The 20,394-nt window shown below is 36.8% G+C and overlaps 1 protein-coding gene across 1 annotated transcript; it reads right to left on the bottom strand.

Moving 5' to 3' along the window:
* Nucleotides 1-4,033: 4,033 nt before the first annotated feature.
* Nucleotides 4,034-8,532, bottom strand: LOC110787574 (uncharacterized). Its single transcript, XM_021992208.2, has 3 exons — nucleotides 7,852-8,532; nucleotides 5,601-5,687; nucleotides 4,034-5,514 (listed from the first exon to the last, which is right to left on the bottom strand). The coding sequence occupies exons 1-3, from the start codon at nucleotides 8,260-8,262 to the stop codon at nucleotides 4,231-4,233; spliced, it is 1,782 nt and encodes a 593-aa protein (XP_021847900.2). The 5' UTR covers nucleotides 8,263-8,532; the 3' UTR covers nucleotides 4,034-4,230.
* Between the last annotated feature and the right edge of the window lie 11,862 nt (nucleotides 8,533-20,394).

Below are 20,394 nucleotides of genomic sequence, written 5' to 3'. Positions count from 1 at the left end.
AACGTTGCAGCGAAAAAAATTATAACATGTTATTGCAGGGGGCTTTTACCATGTACGCTGCAAAATAAAAGGGCTATTGCAGGGGGCTTTTACTATGTACGCTGCAAAAAACTCTTTTGTAGGGGGCAATTAATTTGTACGCTGCAACAACCCTTTAAAGGGTTTGACCCGCGTTGACCTACTAGTTGTTGAAGCGTATTAACACATGTACGCTGCAACAAGGGGGCTGCAACAGGGGTTTTTTCTACTAGTGTGTTTTCAGTATCAAGGATTTAGGAATGATGAACTATTTCTTGGGTATTGAGGTTGGATATTTGGAGAATGGTGTGATCTTAACTCAGAAGAAGTTCACTAAATCTTTGCTTGCAGACAGTGGTTTTGACCTTCACAAAACTGCACCTACACCTCTACCTATCAATACAAAGCTTCTAGCTGATACAGGAGATTTGTTTGATAAACCTGAGCTTTACAGAACTCTGGTGGGAAAGTTAAACTTTCTAACACACACCAGACCAGACCTGTGTTTTGCAGTACAACTTTTGAGCCAATTCATGCATCAACCTAGACTTCCACATGTTGCTGCTCTCCAACATGTTCTTAGGTATGTGGCAGGTTCAGAAGGTCAAGGCATTCTTCTTCATGCCTCAGATACATTAACTTTACAAGCTTTCTCTGATAGTGATTGGGCAGCATGTCCTAATTCCAGGAAATCTATCACTGGTTATATCCTATTGTTTGGTAACTCACCAATTTCTTGGAAATCTAAGAAGCAAAGTACTATTTCCAGAAGCTCTTCAGAAGCTGAGTATAGAGCTATGGCAGCTGCTTCTGCTGAAGTCACTTGGTTGGTCAGATTGTTGGAAGAAATTGGGGTTACACACTTGAAGCCTGTCACCCTTCACTGTGATAACCAATCTGCCATTTACATAGCAAAGAATCCAGTGTTTCATGAGCGCACAAAACACATTGAAATTGACTGTCACTTTACAAGAGATAAAGTGTTGGAAGGCCTTATTCAACTCACCTATTTGCCTACTCAGTCACAACTTGCAGACATCTTTACTAAGGCTTTGCCTTCACCTCATTTTTATGAGCTTCTTTCCAAGCTTGGTGTTTCTCATGCCACCCCAAGCTTGAGGGGGGGTGTTGGTGATCATGATCAGCCTACACAGCCAACAACCACACCAGTGCAAGTGCAGCATAACAAGGCAGGTCTAGCATACACAGGAATGCAGCTCTTGTAACTGATTCTGTTACTTGTCAGCTAGTTTGTCTGTTTGTGACAACTAGGATATTTATGATTGGCTAGTTGTTTTATTTCCTGTAATATGATTGGTTGGTACAGCTGTGTACTAGCTTACTATATATATTAGGAGTAAGCCTCAATCAATGATTATCACAGAATATTTCCTAAAAGCTGTAATAAGAAAACTTCTCTTTAATACAAGCTTCTGTGCAGCTCCGTTTATGGCTGCTTAAGTTTACTTCCCTTCTTCTTAGCTTCTGCATTCATTGAAGATTTCAACAAAGCGTAAGCATACAGAGGAGATAGATGATTTGGAGCAGACTAATCGGGAAGAATTGAGCAAGAAGCAGACTGAATTAGAGGGAGAAAAAGAAAAAAACAAGGAGTTGAAAATATATGTTTATGAAAGGAGTGGTTTAAGTTGTGTAAGCGAATATTATGGTGGAATATTGCGTAATATGACGTTATTACCTTCATCCAAAATTATCTTCAAACTTAATGAAAGAGTTGACTTCAAGATTCCAGACAATGCATTAGAAGCAAAAGGGGAGATGCCTATAAGCCGAGTGGTGGATCCACCATTGTCGTCATTATTCAAAGATAGCATAGATAATGGTGTGATACTAAGATGTTCATTTACTGAAACCCCTACAGACATTGACCTTGATAATTGGCGACTCCTTAAATTATCACCCAAAGATAATGGTGGCTCTGTAAGTCGTACATATATTTTCTATGACGGCAATAAGTATCACACTTACATTAAAAAAACCAAAATTTACATTCCATGTCCAGACCTAGACTTACACAAATACCACTTTTACGTGCTCATGATTTCTGGCGTCGGTCCAAGGATCATCTTCAGCACAACTATCTTAATTACAGAATAAGTTCTTTTTCAACCTAGATAGTGTGCTTTGAATATGTTACCAAGTATATTATATTATTATGCAGTGTTGCTGATTGATTCAAGTGTTATCGTTTGTCTTTGGCAAAATAAGAGGTTTGTTTATTTTTTAGTGTATCGCTATTCGACGTCCGCGTACGCTAATATCGCCCGCATTTTTAATCTGAAAATACGGTTTTGCCTTTATAAAATTCTATAATAATAATAATAATAATAATAACAATAATAACAATAAGGAATAATAATAATAATAATAATAATATATTGAAACAGAAAATAAAAAAATATAACAAAATCAGAAAACTAATTTTCATAAATAAATTGAAATCTTAAAAATGCAAAAAAATTTAATACGAAGTATATTACAAATTACAAACTAAAGTATGAAAATGTTAAAAATTACAAATTACAAACTATTTTTTTTTAATATATTACAAATTACAAACTAAATTGAAACACATTTTTTTTTAATAATTAGGGCGGTTTTAAAAATTAAAAACCAATCAATTTTTGTTTTTTTAAAAAAATTGCAGTGCCTCCCACAAATGGTGGTCTTGACCGTGGTTCAGCCGCCCACAAATGGCGGCGGCAACCATGGCTCACCCGGTTAAGATGCGCGGCTGAGCCATGGTTGCCGTCGCCATTTGTGGGCGGCTGAGCCATGGTCAAGACCGCCATTTGCGGGCGGCACTGCGATATTTACATAATAAAAATAAAATCAACTTGTTTTCCGGCGACACCTCTCTCCTCCTCTCTGTTTTTTGGCGGCATCGAAAACCCGCCTCCCTGATTTTGCGAAGGCGGCGACTAGTTGTCGTGGGGAAGCAACGAGCGAGGTTGGATTTGTGGGGAGACGAATTGACGATTCGTCATGGCAGCGAACGAGGTTGGATTTAATGTTGAGCCATGGCAGCGAATGTGGTTGGATTTGAACCCGACAGCGACAAAGGGGGAGGGGTGGCGATTAATCGGAGAACTGACGACGGACGGAAATCGGTTTGAACCCGACAGCGACAATGGGGGAGGGATTTGAACCCGACAGCTAATGGGAGAGAGAAGGTTTTTGGTTTTTTAATATTAACGGGTAAAATTGTCCTTTCGCGTAAAATACGCGGGCGTTTTTAGCGAACGAGGACGTCGAATAAAAACCCCCATTTTTTATTGCACCTTATACCTAGTATGGAGTATATCACATGATCCCACATACATGATGGCGGATACGGATATGTTGTAACTTGGAATTCACTGTAATAATTACTCCGTATAATGGATATCAAGGCATGAATTTCGGAACATTTGCTTCCATTTTATTATTTGGTCTACGTGCGAAAACTGATTAACTAACGATCGAGATCATTTAAAAACTAAACCACTAAAGATCATCTTTGGCTCTCTAGTCTTCCTTCATAGCATAAGAGATCCCAAAATGCGTGCCAAAGGAATTTGGTTGGAAATTTTATAAAACGGAGGTAGTATATATCTTTATTATTCCCTTCGTTCCATAATACTCGTACAAAATTTTTACCAATATTATATTATTTCTCACACTTACCTAATAACACACCTACACCCCTACTCCCTACAAAACAAACGGATGTGTTAAAGACCCTTAATGATCTTAGACAGAAGTGTCACATATAATATGTATGATCAAACAAGCGACATACGACCAATACTGAGTAACAAAGAAGATCAATAATCCAGTAACCATTACAAAATTTGCAAGGAAGATATAACCCCCAAAGGCCAAAAGGTTTCTACGATTATCGCCCACTTAGGCAAACACTTCAAGTTGGTCAAATATTCAGTCAGACCCTTTATACTTAAAATACTTCATAGAACTCAGCGTTTAAAAGGGAACGGTATGGATAAAGTAGAGGTAACAACTAACAGCACATGTGGCAGATTCATCCAGCATTTTAAACTTCTGTACAACAATTCAAAAGGCTACAGGAGACAGATTCATTCATCACCACTCTGTACGACTATACAAAAACAGCTGCAGTTGACCCCAAAATCACTAATAAACCCTAGATCCATTGACTAAAATTAACGTCGTAGGCTTGGTAACTTACAGTTAAGAATGAGTCAACCCTTTCCATGAAGTCTCAAAATCAAAATAGAGCATACCTGCATCAACTGGCTCAGGAACTAAAGCTTGATCGTTCATATCCAACAGGAAAGACGACTCCTCCTCTCGACCAAGAATGGTTTCGCTATCATGGAGCCAGTTCTCAAAATCAAATTCTAGTGGTCCAGCATTATCAAAAGGTTGTACATTCTGCTGTGGTGTTGGTAAAAATTCATGCATAGGCACTCCACCTCGAACTAGGGAATTCTCTGCTGCAGGCTGTTGGCAGCTCTTTGAAAAACTGTCCAATGCATTAGAAGTACTACATGAAAACATTGGGCTAGAAAAACTGTCTTCTGCTGAAGTTTGATGGCTCCTCTGAACATCAGGGTTACTGGAAAACAAGTTCGGGTCTGAAATAGTTTGAGTTACTGCCGATTGTTCAGTGCACAATGTAATGTTGTTTTGTGCATTAATATAACAAGGAACCACCAGACCAGGAACATTCTGTGTTGGGTTTATGTATGTATATGCATAGGGGCTGTTACTTGGTATAGCAGCAGAATGACCTCCATGAAAATGTGAAGTAGGTGTATGCGGACTATGCTGCTGCAACTGCAAGGACGATGTACTAGGGGATATACTGCTTGTGCTTGGAAGACAAAAACTGGGATTTAAATCCAATTGAAGTGATGACACCGTTGACGTAGTAGAATTGTTTGCAGCAAGGTTTTCTGTTAACTGCTGTTTTGGCAGCTGTAAGTACGCCACAGTGACATCGCTGGGTGTGCGGTGAGTAGGTCGATTAGAAATAGCTGCCCTACTTGTTAATCCAGACCTCTTGAACATGGCACGGGAAGTGTCTGTTCTTGGAGCTAAACTTACACCTCTACTGCCATGGACTTGAGTATTACTATTACAACTCCTGAGAAGTTGCCGAGAAATAAGATGTGGGTGGAATCTATTTGACGGTACAGCAATACTTGACCTTTGACTCCTAATAATATTTGGGAGGCCAAACGTTGAGGGCACCCCACAGGTAGATGTTGGCCTCATAAGTTGATTAAGTCCTGTGGAAATTGGTTGCAATTGCGGAAGATGAAGCAGAGAACCAGCACCAGGCTTGGAAATTGGCATGGAAGAAGGCAAGGGATTTTTCAACTGCTTGGATCTTTTTCTTGCAAGCTTCCAGCATTCTTCTTTATCGCTGGCATGACAGTGATCATCACGTGAGACTCCAGAGCCCCAAAGGGCACATGGAGCAAGTGAGTCGCAAACATAACAATGGCACTGCATTCCATTAATGTGAAATCAAATTCTGCAATATAACACTGAAGAGCAAACAATTTTGATAGGAAAACAAAGAAGTGTCTAACCATATCACATCGGCTTTCATGTTGTGTAGAACTGAAAGGAAATTTGGCACAGAGATGCCGCGGGTGGGGATAATCTCTGCATGCAACCTGCAATAAATTGCAAACATGAGAATTCATGCGCTTGGGATGAGAAAGGAAGACACTTTTTCTCATAGAGAACACTACAAAGATCTTTGTTTATTCACGTCCTTCCCTACAACCACACTTGCTAATCGATTCACTACAAGATATTGCATGATACTGCGTCGATAAAAGCAATGATTTGTGAATGATCCATTGCAACACAAAAAGCACACAAAACATACTGAGAATAACATTGATTGCCAAACATATTATGTGTTGGAGCTGCGAAATTAGAAAGCAATAATAACAATACTGACAACAGAAGCCCCACATGAGATGGTGCTTTACAGATAATCAGATGGAACTGTGCAAGGCATACCAATGCACCCTTATGTGGTACCCACATGCAACAACTATCCGAAAAGAACTGCATGAGCCTGAAAACTGGATCTGCATGAGCAAGCACACTAGAGAGCTTTGGTAGTCCGCCAAAAAATCATGACTAGCAACTGGACTCAAAAATCTTGTCAGTAATTTAAGCAGAAAATTACAATCTAGGAGAGGGAAGGGCTGGCTGAACCCATATGCACATCATTTCCCATAATCACCACTACAAAATAAACCAGCTCGTGCACAAATAACAAAAAAAAACAAGGTCCATATAAACGAATAATTCCATAGAAATCACAAGTTTAACGAACAATAAATCCAGATTCTTGCTCGAAAGGACAAACAAATTCTCAAAAATGGCAACTAAGTGATAGCATGGCTAAAAAATACCATATGACACTTGACAGTTGAAAATAAGCTAAAAAAAAGGAACAAATTCTCAGTCACATAAGCACCCAGTCACCCACTACCTAACATTAAAATATCCTCTGCAACTTGAGGAAATCATTCATTAAAAATTTACAAACTTTTAGGAAAGACTGTCTAACGGTTAGACCACTTTTATACACTTGAATAACTAATTAGTTAACCACTAAAACCAATTAGTTAAGTCAGAAATTCAATTAGTTAAGCAACGAAACCAATTAGTTATGCAACCGAACTAATTAGTTAAGCACTAAACCAATTAGTTAAACAATGAAACTGATTAGTTAAGCAATGAGATCAATTAGTTAAGATTTTATGAGTTTTAGTTAATAATAAGTTTGTTCAAAAATAATAACTATTCGACTCATAAATTTAACTATTTATCTTTATATCTTAACTATTTTGTTATTCAATTAGTTATGATTTTATTACTTTTAGTTATGTTTTACACTAGTTTAGTTAGTACCAAAAAAGTGGTCTAACCGTTAGACGGCCTTACACAAAAGTTTCTGTTAAAAATTTGAAAAACAACAATAGTACAACAGTTTTTAATGTAACATAAGGAAACTGATTTCATTTGACAAACTGTCAAATCAATTGAATGCAAGTAAGAAACTACAACATCGCATGAATTATGCGATTAACATTCTAAAGTTCAAAAACCAAATTTTCACAACTCACGGCAACCATAAATAACATAACATTTCCTTCAAATATCTCATAATCCTATCCCTAAGAAAAAACCTAAGACCAACATCAAAATTCAACGATAGAAATTCATGTCAGTAAATGAAGCAGGAAACAGAATCTGATAGAGGGAGGGGCAAGGCTGAACACGGTTCACGTATCATCGCTGCACAATTAACCAGCTCATGAACTAACTTCCAGAAACTAAGTTCCAAATCAAATTCAGTGCTCAATTCATAGAGTTCAAAAGTTTAGTGCCCAAGGAAACCATAATTCTCACTCAAACGACAAACAAATACTCAAAACGCCAATAAATTAAAGTATGAACATGTTGTGATACCACATGGCACTTGAAACTCAGTAGTAGCACCCACTATCTAACATTATAATATCATCAGCAACTTGACCAAGTTATTCGTGACAAATTGACGACATTAAAATCAAAAATGGTAAAACTTCTATAAAATTAAGATAATCAAAACCATTACAAGCTACAATACCATAATAATTCATTATTAAATTCCCTTTCTAGAGTCCCAATAACTCAACTCCCACATAAAAATTACCATAAATTATAACAATTCCCTCAAATTATCCCATAAACCTGCCTCTAGTTCAATAATTTAACACCAAAGACAAAATCCAACCAACACAAAAAGGGTAAAAAAACAGAAACTTCATATACCTGACCCTTTTCACCGACAATAAGCAAATCGTCCTCGTCCGAAACTTCTTCCGACTCTTTCACCTCGTCTTTCAGCTTGCCAGGGTCACAATCCAACACCACACAGTCATCATCGTCATCCTCAATTCTGGGCAACAAAGCTTTAACCTTATTTGGTTTCTGTACTATAACTTCACCCACCACAACAACGTCATCTGAATCACCATCTTCATCAACGCCCTTACCACCACTGCCATCACCGCCACCGCCATTTCCTAAGTTGAAAATCCCGCCATTATAAATAGGGTCATCCTCTCCTCCACACACATCATCAAACAGCTTCGTAATCCAATCGAAATTGTCGGCGGAGGAGGAATTGTCGAACCCCACTTCATCATCGGAGCTCAAATCGAGAATTAGGGTTCGGTCCATGGGAAATTCTAAATGAAAGATGGGGAAATTGGGGAAGAATTTTTATGGGGTTTGGTGGGATTTGAGAGAATTGAAATACCCATGGATGGAAAATAGAGTGAGAGTGAGAATTTCGGATTTCACTTAAGAAAGATAAAATAAAATGGGAAGTTTCAGAATTGTGAAGAAACCCTAAAAAACTGAATGTAAAAATTGGGGAAAGAAAATAAATCTGAAGTAGGAGAGAGAAAGCACGAGTCTTTATTTTGTGTTGACTCAGTGCAATCGAAATCAATCTCATGAGACATGAGTCATGAAGTGACACACAAGTACAAAATACAAACTACTCGAGCAAGAAAGGTTCACGTGACTAGCACGTGAGACAAGGTTTTTCTTAGCCTTGTGGGATTAGCTTGAATACTCATTTCGTCCCGGAATGCTTGCACCGTTTTTCTTAGAAAGTCGTCTCGAAATATTTACACTGTTTTTATAAATATTATATTACCACAAGAACATATGTCCATTACAAAACAAGTATTTTTTAAATTTTATATAGTTTATCTCACCCAAGGTCTCACTTGTACTCCTAACATTTAGAAAAACATTAAAAAAATCACCCTACCCCCACCACCTTCAAAAAGTTGACACGTTTTCCACTAATTATATTAAAAAAAAAAAGTCAATATTAACTACCACCTAATTAAATAATAATTCAATTAAATTGCCTTAAACTATGTGTCGGTCAAAACAGTGCGAATATTTCGAAACGGAAGGAGTATTAACCAAGTTGCTTGGAGCCATGGTGAGACACCACTTCATTTCTCAATGAAACTAGTCTTATGTCCAGTTCTAGAAAAGGGTTTTCTATTGAGTTTGGTTACTGGGTAGTGTTTATATGGTTTGGTTTTTTTGTTAAGATAAACTGTAGAGTTAAGATGGACACAATTTATTTTAATGAACTTATTTCCATCATTCTGTATGGCTTGGAGGATTTAGACCGAAATGCACATTTGGAATAATTGGTTTATATGAAATGGTTTTGATTGGTAAAATTGTCTTTGTAAGGGATGATGGAAATTGGAATGAAGTCATGTGGTTAATGACTTAATGTAAAATATAGTAGGCTTGGGAGATGAAAGGTTGGTGGTTTATTGTGAGAAGATGAGTGGGTTTCGTGAATTAATTTGTTAGTTGTAGAAATCTGAGAGATTGATTTTAGTATAATTAATAACGAGTAATAATTGAGTAATCACTAATTTTATTCTTTAATTCATCTTTCACCGTTAATCAAAATTATTAAAAAAAAATAAAAGTAAAAAGTTACTCAATTTTCTGATGGGTTATCCACGTGGTAGTTGGAAAGGTAAGTTTGTAAGAGCATGAGCATTAGTGGGTCACTAACATACATACTCACAAGTCACAACCATACATTATCCTATCTCTCTTCCACATTTTCTTCCACATCACTTTCCACTATCTTGAGTTACTATTATGAGTCACCTTCTTTATTTTTCTACAATGGTGAGGTTGTCCACCACTCTCTCTCCTAATTTTATCAATACATCACCATTTATTCTCTCTCATGTATTACTAATTATTTATAGTTATTGAGCTTGTATAATTAATTAATAAACTAATGATATTATTAATGAAGTATTTTTTAATTAAAGCATTTTATTTAATATTAATAATTACTTAAATACGTAAGCTATTTTAAGGGTGAAAACTATATTAATATTGGGCTCTATTTAAAGATAAAATTATAAGAATGTCGTTGGTGTAATTATTTTGTTGAAAAAAATTATAATTAATTGTCAATTTACAATTTGAAAATTAACAAAGGAAAAAAAACGGTATAATTTCATTACCATCAACTATTTTGTTGGAGCATAGGAAACTAACTGTAACCAACATAAGTTGGTGGAGTTGGTGGGGAACTCACCTTGTGACTTGGAGGTCACAAGTTCGAGCCCCATCAACTGCATAATGCTTGGGAGTGGCTCAAGCGATGACCTGCGGAGCTGGGCTGGCTATTGAGCTAGGTGCTGGTTCAGTTAGGGTCCCCTTCTTCTTACCTATTAAAAAAAAAAAAAAATTGGAAACTAACTGTATTGGCGAAAGATGAGACACTTGTCAATATGTAATTGGACCTACTGATTATCCTGACGTGCGTCTGAGCTATCATGCACATATATTTTTTTGTATAAATAAACGTCGTCGTTTTAACAGTTTTTCGGGCAAAATAAATAAATTCTTCCAGCATGGGTCCCACTAGTCAGGTGCCGCGGCAGTCGGTGCTTCCCCTCCTCATGGTAGAGTTATGTGTTACCACCCATAACGGTGAGGTAACTCATAAGTAGGAGAGAGGGTGTTGTGAGCACTTCACATGCTCTAAGACAACATGCCAATAAGGATATAGGTAGATGACAATTATTTTTTAAATACTATGGAGTAGCTATTGGGGATTGAAGATTATGTGAAAGTGTGGGACCGCCTCAAGTATCACTGATTTTAAAGTCAAAGTCAACACCCTATTTTGCTAATCAAGTAGTTTCTTTGTTAACTTCTTTGTAGCAATTAACTAGTGTGTGACCCTAGTGATGTCTCGAGTTGCTACTTTGAATATCTTGTAGTGTTTAGAATTGAAAGATAAGCATGTTCGATTTTTTTTTTTAAAGAAAACATTCCTTAAAATTTTGTTATTATACTAGAAGTATATTGCAGATGAGGAAGGACAATTAATTTTTAAACAACAACAAAACTGAAGTTGTTAAATAATTATATGAATTCAAATTCTCTTATATAATCAATGCATAGTGAAAAGTACAGTAAAATTAAACACTTGTCTTTTTCCACTTAAGTTTATTTGCATGGAGTAATAAACCACGACAAATAATTAGTAAGTTGGTCATAAGACTTTTCAATACTTGTTGGTAGACCTGGAAAACGAGTCATTTGGATCGGGTTATTTCGAGTCATTCTTACTTCGCATCGAGTTCATTAAAGGTCAGGTCCATTCGGGTTTCCGGTCGTTTCGATGCTTTGATCATTGCGATCGGTGTGTCAGAAATTCGGGTCAATATCGGATCGGTTCATATCAAATAAGTTCATATCGGATCGGGTTTTCGGGTTAGATCGGAATTTTCAAGTTTCGATATTTGATTAGGTTATTTCTCTTTGGATTTGTTAATGACCACCATTATTATTATTGTTATTATTATTATTATTATTATTATTATTATTATTATTACTATTATTATTGTTGTTATTGTTGTTAGGTTATTATTATTATTATTATTATTATTATTATTATTATTATTATTATTATTATTATTATTATTACTTCCTCCTGTTTTATTTTATTATTGTACCATTTGATGTTTCACGTTTGCCAATGCAAAACTTTAGTCATTAATATCTCTTAATATGCAACAGCTAAAACTATAAAAAGTTGATATTTTGAAAATATATATCGACACAAACCTAACAAGATCTCACATGACTATATAATTCCTTATGCATAAATCACAAAAAAAATTATATAAAAAAAGTGTGTGAATAGTATAAAATTGCAAATGGTGCAATAATATTAAAAAAAAAGGAGGAAGTATAATGAAAATGGTGTTGACTTGACGGGATCTTCTCCTTTGACACAATCTGGGTTGTCAGGCTTTATCCCGGGCCAAGTTGTGACTGATGCGGCTACTCGGAAGCGGGTCAAGTACGAGGCACGTTTCAGGGCCATTGGTTATAGATTTCTTCCGTTCTCTTTCTCTTCTTTGGGGGAGCTAGATAAGGATGTTGTTGCGTTGTTGAAGCGGATTCAAAAGTTTTCTAGGACTCAAGACATTGGGGCTCGTTCTGTTGTTCATATTTTCACCAGGATAGACTTTGCTATAGCCAGAGGAGTGAGGGCCCAGATTATATCTTGGCTTCCCACTAATTATTTGTAAAATATTTGACTTTGTTAGCATTTGAATAATAATAATAATAATAATAATAATAATAAATGTGGGAATGACTCAATAATAATAATAATAATAATAATAATAATAATAATAATAATAAGGAAGTTAGGAGATGGACACATTAACGTTGTTATTAAGGTGCCCACGTCTTCTGGTGTTACTCAATCTAATCTTGACACTCTCTATGATCTGGAGACCAAACACCCCTATGCCCCCTCTCCGAGCTTGCCTTCTTCTCCACTTGGTGGGGATGCACTTTCTGTCCATAAAGATCTGGTGTTGGATAGGATCAAAAGCTTTCCTAAAGGGACTTCCTATGGTCGAGATGGGCTTCGAGCACAACATTTTATGGATATTCTTGGAGGGGTTGCTTTCGCGGTCGCCGATGATTTGTTAGGATTCATCACTGAGGTTGTCTACCTATTCCTTAGTGGAATATGTCCTAGCCATCTTGGAGAGTTTATTGCTAGTGCTCCTTTGACTCCCTTGGTCAAGCCGGGTGGTGGTATTCGTCCTATTGTTGTTGGCACTGTGTGGAGGATGCTTGTTTCTAAGGTTGCTTCTTCTTCTGTTGATAATTTTATGAATATCTATTTGCAGGATTTTCAGTTTGGCGTCGGCGTTTCTGGTGTTTTTGAGGCTGTTTTGCATTATGTGAACAGGCTCATTGAGTCTAAGGGAAATGAGGTTGGGCTTTCTATGCTTTTGGTGGATTTTAAGAATGATTTCAACCTTGTCGACAGGATTGTCCTTCTTCAGATAACTAGGTTGCGGTGCCCTTCCATTGCTCCATGGGTTGATTTTTGCTATTCCCAACCTACTAGGATCTACTATGATGACTCTATCCTTTGGTCTTGCCAGGGGGTACAACAAGGTGATCCTTTGGATCCTTTGTTGTTCTCCCTTGTTCTGCACCCTCTGGTTCAGTCCATTAATCGTTCTTGTGAGCTTGCCCTTCAGGCTTGGTATGATGATGGTACTAGTTGGAGATATGTTATGCTATATTACTACTCTTGATTGATTTTAATGCACATATATTACTAAACAGATTCAAAAGGCTGATTTAGATTGATTTAAGGTGCTTAACAATAAACCGGTTTGTCCAAATATTATTTGATTTAGGCGTGAACAATATGACAGATTAAAGTTAGCAGATTTATATGGCGAGGAAAGCAATAAAATATAGATTCGGATTACAGCAAAGCGTAAGCTTTACTGCGGTTCTCAGGAACATTTACCACTCGCCTTAGCAGAGCCTCCTTTTATCTTTTAGAACAACCTTTATACTGACTTTTAGATTTTTATCCTTCCTTTAATTCCGGCAGAGTTTCCTCTTAGATTCTTTGGGTTTGGCTTATGAATTGGCTAGAACCTCATTAATAATTGGGATGGTTTGAATACTTGTATGGACAGAGTTCTGCTTAACAAGAGTTAATACGGAAAAACTGTTACGAATACGGGGCGGGACGTCAACATAACTTTAGTATACCATAGAAGGAAGAGAAAATTCAAAATATCAGAGGAGTGAGACTGAATTGATGATTGAAAACGGGGTGCAAAAGGGTTGTATTTATAGTGTAGGTAGTCGAAATAAGATAGATATTTGAAGAGTTCGAGCGCCAAAAAAAAGTAGCGCTCGATTTGTAGGCGCAAATTTCCAGCGCTTAAAACTGTAGCACTAGAATATTATAGCGCTCATAAGATAGGATTTGAAGAGTTTGAGTATTTTTCAGAATCAAATAACAGCACTGGAAAAAAGTGGCGCTCAAATTGGGAGCGCTAGAATTTTCCAGCGCACGCTATGCCAGCGCTAGAAAATTCCAGCACAGGTATATCTGAGGATTTCCAGAAAACTCGATCTTTAACAGCTCATAACTTCTTCATACAAACTCGGGTTCTTGCAAATAATATCTTGTTGGAAAGCTACGGAATCTAGCTTTCCAACGCCTTTAGTCTAGCATAAATGGGCTTCGTAAATATAGAGTTATATCCCAAAGAGTGGAGATCGGTCCGTTTCAACGAAGTCCAAGTAAAAGCCTTATAACTAATTCGTTTTAAATCGGATTTGGGCTTATGATAAGTCTAAGGAAAGCTTATTTCAAGGCCTATATAATCATGTGATGTTCATGATCCAAATCATAATTTATAATACAGAATTTAACTTCCTAAAGACGTATCATTTGCTAAACGGGCAAACGAGCGTATTCTAGGCACTCGTAAGCACTTTAAGTAAGTTGGGTTAACATTTACATGTATTGTTTCCAATAAGTATGAGTTTGAGAATTGTTATTGTTCAAGCTATGTTATTCTAGAGCCCGGAGGCAAGCACTAGAACATTGTGGCGCGTACAGGTGTGTTGTAATGCGGACAATCATATTCTATCTTTCTATCGATGCAACCACATATTAAGCCGTATCGGAATGCGAATGCGAACGCGACTATATATGTGTCCAGTATATTTCAGGAAGCTTTCTATTTATGTAAGTTTACTATATTTAACAAGTTCTGCTCCGAATGGTCTCTTCAGTCAGTCGAGGGTCGTTCTTCAGCTAATCAGAGTGCATTGCTGACAAGTGGGTTATAGTTTCATCATCGAACACACCGCTTCGGGCTGGGGACAAATGTAGGCGTCTACACCCGGTCCTGAAATTTAATGGGTCGTAGGCGAAAAAAAGAAAAGAAGGCCCCTCTTTTAAATTTATAAATGCATTTTCTAATAACATATATACTTCTAGTTAATTACGTGAATCAACTAAATAATAGGAAGTGCTAGTTACAAAAAACACACTCCTACGTAGTATAAAAATTATTTTATTTTTACATGCAATTTACTTCCAACTTACTCTTATACGGGGTATGTCTCTTCTATTAACACAGTCTTATTGATATTAAGAGTTTAAGCAGCTAATATAATCGCAATATTGTATTCAAATAAAATATTTACGTATAATACTACTTATACATATTGACTTTTTTGTTATTCAAATAATAAATGGGAATAAATTATAGCACATTTTATCTTACGGGTGAGAAATAAAAAGAGATTTCTATCAAAAAGAAAAGAAAAAAAGAAAAAACTCAAAGAAACTATAAGGGAAAAAAAACCTTACACAAAGCAGGTTCGAGCCCGCGAAGTGCTAAACATTTACTTTGGATTGTGTGTCAAAAGCCACTGCAGCGCATCACTTATCATTTTCATTTATGCATTATATAACCTATGTCAAAAAGATTAGCGGACCAGTTAGCAATTTGGGCCCCCTCCCTGAAGGAAATAATGCCCTTGGTCCAAGTATGCATATAATATTAAGTCTAATAAATGCGGTTCGGTATTAATTAACAAGTTAATAATTCAGTGAGATCAAGTGAGTTGAATGCCTAGCTAGAGGCCGCTTCAGTTCAAGTGGAATTAATTATATTAATCCACAGCTTACTCTTGACTGAACCCGTAGGGTCACACAAATAGTACGTAAACGGATCAAGTATTTAATGGCATTAAATACTCCATCTATGGATATTCGGAATCGACGGATCTTGGTTCCAGTGGGAGCTGAGATCGTCAAAGGCAAGAAATGAATACTCCGAAAACGATGATATTGCCGGAAACGGAAATATGGATCGTATCGGAAATATAAATATTATCCAAGTCGTAGATGTTGCCGGAAACGGAAACATGGTACGTATCGGAAAATATTATCGGAAATGGAAATATTGTCGGAATCGGAAATATTGCCGGAAACGGAAATATTGTCAGAATCTGAAATATTATCGGAATCGGAAAATAATCCCGGAAACGGAAATATTAAATATTTGTTCGAAACGGAAATTAAATCCGGAATCGAAAATATTAAATATTGTTCGTATCGGAAATGAATTCCGGAATCGGGAAATTAATCGGAAGCGCATCGTACGAATTAGCATCGGACGAGCTTGCTAGACGAAGGCCCAGAACGAAGCCAAGCCCGCGTCCAGCAAGCCAGCGTGCCACACGAACAGCCAAGGCCACGCCAGGCCCAGCGCAAGGCCAGGCCCAACAGGCCGTGGCTGCGCGCGCAGCTGCGAGCAGTGGGCTGCGAGCAATGCTGCTGTGCTCGCGTGGGCTTGTAGCTCACGTGGGCCGAGTGGCCGTGTGGGCTGTGCGCGGGCATGGCCTGCACGCTTGCGGGTTATGCTCGTGTAGAGTTTGTGTTCACATACGAAACCTAAAGTATATAGGATTTGTTTAATGATTAAATTCATAATCCTAAAAGATAAATTAATTAAATAAGAGTTCTACTAGGATTCTAATTTAATTAATTCGTATCCTAGTAGGATTCGATTACTTATTCCATGGCCCATAAATATGAGTTAAGGGCTCATAATTTATATACAGATAATTTCAAGTATTCAAACAATAAAAGCTAAGATTTTTAAGTAGAAAAATCAGCCATATTCTTGCCCTATTAGCCGAAAATATATAGTACCTTAAGGGCGATTCTAGTTGGTCAATCTTAAGGCGGATCCGGACGTGCTGTGGACTATCTACGGAGGGACGACACTTGGAGTCCTAAAGACTTGTTCTTGTTCGGTTCGGGCGCAGCTAGGGAGGGCACGCTACAAAGTGTATGCATCTGAATTATGCTAAATGATTATGTGTAAATAATATGTTTCCTGGCTTTATGGTTTTTCCGCATGATTTATGTTTATTCATATGTATCATAACCTAACAGTGGTATCACGAGCCTCTTATTATTTTCATAATCTAAATTGCATGAACATGGTTAAATTTTACAAATTTGCAAAGAATTAAAGGGTTGATTAATTTTCGTAATTAATTGCAAATTGCGTTTATTTAATTATATGTACGCAGTTTTTCGGCAGTTTCTTCGTTACTCATCCAAATCGAGTGATTTTTGTGTCAATTCCGCATGTAAAAGGCATTCTAAAATTTTGACAAAAAAAATATATTTTTTGGCCGGACCCAGAATTCCCAAATTCGAAGCCTAACTATGACTTTTCGGAGGTTTTAGTTTTTCGAACGCAAAAGTTTGTAAATTTAAGATGTTAAATTAAGTATTTGCGATTCATGTTGATAAATCTTGAGTTTTTGACTGACCTACAGTATATGTTTAACAATTATGAATGCCTAGACTTGTTAATTACACAACCTAATTTGTAATTATGATTAATTTGTTGAAATTCGAATAATTTAGAATTGATTTGTTTTTCATAATTAATTAATAATTTAATTAGGTATCCATGATTAAAATCCACCATAAAAATTGTTAATTTATGTTAAATTTTAATTTTTATGACCTAGATTTGAATCCATGTTAATCGGAAATTAATTGATTAATAAATTTTCGATTTTTCGCCCTAAAATTATGAAATTAATATGTTTTATTAATTTGTCATTAATTTTAAATTAAAAAAATTTAAAATTTTTATGAAAACGCCCATCAATGTTGCACGCACAAAGCAATGGAAGCTACGTGTTACCCTTAAGGGGTGTTGTATAGTGCGGGCACGAGACGACGAGCAAGGGAGCTCGTCGCCCGTGCGGTACGAATGCATCGAGCAACGAGCGTGGCATGCGCAAGGCTGTGCGCCTAAGGGGCGTGTGCTACGCGTTTGGGCGATGGGGCAACGGGCGAGCAAGTGGAGCGAGCAAGGCAAGCACGCGTGGGCATCGATGGATGCTGCGCCACACATGCGTTGCCTCGCTGAGTAACACGCCAAGGCAGTAGCCAAGGCAGCGACAAGCGCAGCACAACGTGCACGCGGGCAGCGTTGGCTGGCCTGTCCAGCAAGCGTTGCCCAGCAGCGCGCCAAGGCGATGGGCGAGTGGGCTGCGCGCAAGCGTGGCTCGCTGGGCCTGACGCATTGGTGCGTTGTTGCTTGGGCTTTGCGGTACGATCAATCGAGTGACAAGGGGTTTGTTGCTTGTTGGACTTGACGAGGTATGGGCGCAAGCCCATGGCCTTGTCTTGACCCGATTGGTTCATTTTAAATTTTAAATTTTAATTTGAATTTTTCAGTTCGGAAATAATTTTAATTAACGTTAAAATTAATAATTTAAATTGTTTTCTTGAGATTTAATTTTGATTATTATAATTATTATAAATTTTAATTTATACTAATTATTTTACTAAAATTAAACCTTGAATTAATTTAAATTCGTTTAATTCAACTGAAATAAATTAAATTAATGGATTCGATTATAATTTTATATGAGCTTTAAATTTTAATTAAACTTGTATGTTTCCGGTTAGACTAGAAATACATTTTTATGTTTAAAATTAGTAAAGCATATAAATTTATTGGTTTAAGTCGGAGCATTTTTAGTCATAAACTCTTGATTAGGTCTACAAATCCTTTAAGGTTAAACAACTTGATTAGAATTAATAAGGACTGAATAATTGGTAGATTATTGGTGCCCTTAATTAATTTCTGCAAATATTTATGTGATGCATACAATGTGTTTTAACTAACCAATTATGTGGGCCATTCATGATAATGAATGGATGAATGGTATATATTGTATATGTACTGTTTTGCAGGTTATGAAGTGACTAGTATGGCCCAAATAGGATAGAAAATATGGTCTGCGTACCATTAATTTGAATGTAATTGGTCTAAAGCACCAAATTTATTTTTCAATTCAAATATGGTCTGCGTACCATCAAATAGTTGTAATTAGTTTAATTATAGCTTATCCTATTTGAAGAAAATGGCGCCTCCCACGGTGAAATTCAAGACGGAGTTTCCAATCCATTTTCAAGACGGACTTTGAAGTTGAAGCTTCAAGATGAAGTCGGGCCATACTAGATCACATTTATCTTATGCATGCTTTAAGTTATTTATTCCTTTTAAATATGTCTTAAATATGCATGAGATCGAAGCTTGATTATGTTGCATGATTAAGGATTTTAGTTCACTTAAAATCTAACCAACATAGTAAGAGCCTTAAGTTCCAAACTTAAAAATTGAGTTAAAAGGTGCCATGCCAAAATAACACTTACTTGGATATCCTTTACATCGATCTTAGTAATAGTTTTCCGCCATAGCGAGGTGTTACTTATCGATACTAAAGGGGTAAGGTACACAAATAATTGTGAGTACATCTTAGTTTTGGTGAAACTCAACGATATAAGTAAGGAGTCCTTTTATGTCGTGGCATAATCGATAGGTTTACCTAATAAGTTCTTAGACGTACCTATCAACCAAGAGTAGTTTCTAGACTATAAGTAAAAGACTTTTGCTTACCTAAAAGATTTTAGAATTGAGTCTAAATACATAATGTGCTTAATTCTTCAATGGATTTTAGGATCTTGGAATCATTTTATTCACACCTGCCGGAACACATAACTTGAATAAAATGCTTAATGAACATTGAATTATAAATGTATGCTAGAATTTAAGTTTATTAAGAGAAACTGTGAATGATTATTTATTTGTTTATTTTTTTTCAATTGTAGTTTTACTATGGAAAACAACAATCAAAACATCATCATGGGTTCTGAGCTTATGGTCAAGCTGAACCTAACAAATTTTCTTGAATGGGAAGCTAAGCTAGTTGAAATAGTCAGACTCAATGGACTTGAGTATGTACTGTTACATCCCATGCCAAGCTACTATGCCAGAGACATGACCCCTGAAAGATTTTCCGCGTGGGATGCGGATCTCAAAAAGGTTATGAGTCTCATGCTGAACAATATCCCTGATGAATGGGCTAGAAGGTTTGTAGCTTATGAACCTTTTACGCTCATCAAGAATCTGAGGGATATCTGTCGTGGAAGCACGGAGGACAGGGACCTGAACGTCCATGAGTTGATTGAATCAATGTCTGGTCTAAAGGTTAGTTCTCCCAACACGTGTTATAGGATGGTAGAGCTGGCAAAAGCTGACCCAACCCACCAACCCGACCCGAACCCAACCCGTTAATAAAGGGTTGGGTCAAGATTTTTCAACCCGTTTAGTTAAACAGGTTGACCCAACCCAACCCGTTTATTAAATGGGTTGGGTAAGGTTGAAAATTGCAACCCGAAAGCAACCTGCCTAACCCGTTTAATTATTGGGTCATAGGTCAACCCGTTCAACCTAACCCATTAACCCGTTTAAAAGTTAAAAAACAAATTAATGAAAATCTGAAATCAGTATTGGGCTTTATTTGTTTGGGCTTAAGGTCCTTTTTCTTTAATCATTTATA

This window comes from Spinacia oleracea, chromosome 6 (assembly GCF_020520425.1).
Source record: "Spinacia oleracea cultivar Varoflay chromosome 6, BTI_SOV_V1, whole genome shotgun sequence".
Classification (NCBI taxonomy): domain Eukaryota; kingdom Viridiplantae; phylum Streptophyta; class Magnoliopsida; order Caryophyllales; family Amaranthaceae; genus Spinacia; species Spinacia oleracea.
Note: the sequence above shows the minus strand (reverse complement) of the source record. Positions and strands in the feature narration are given on the sequence as shown.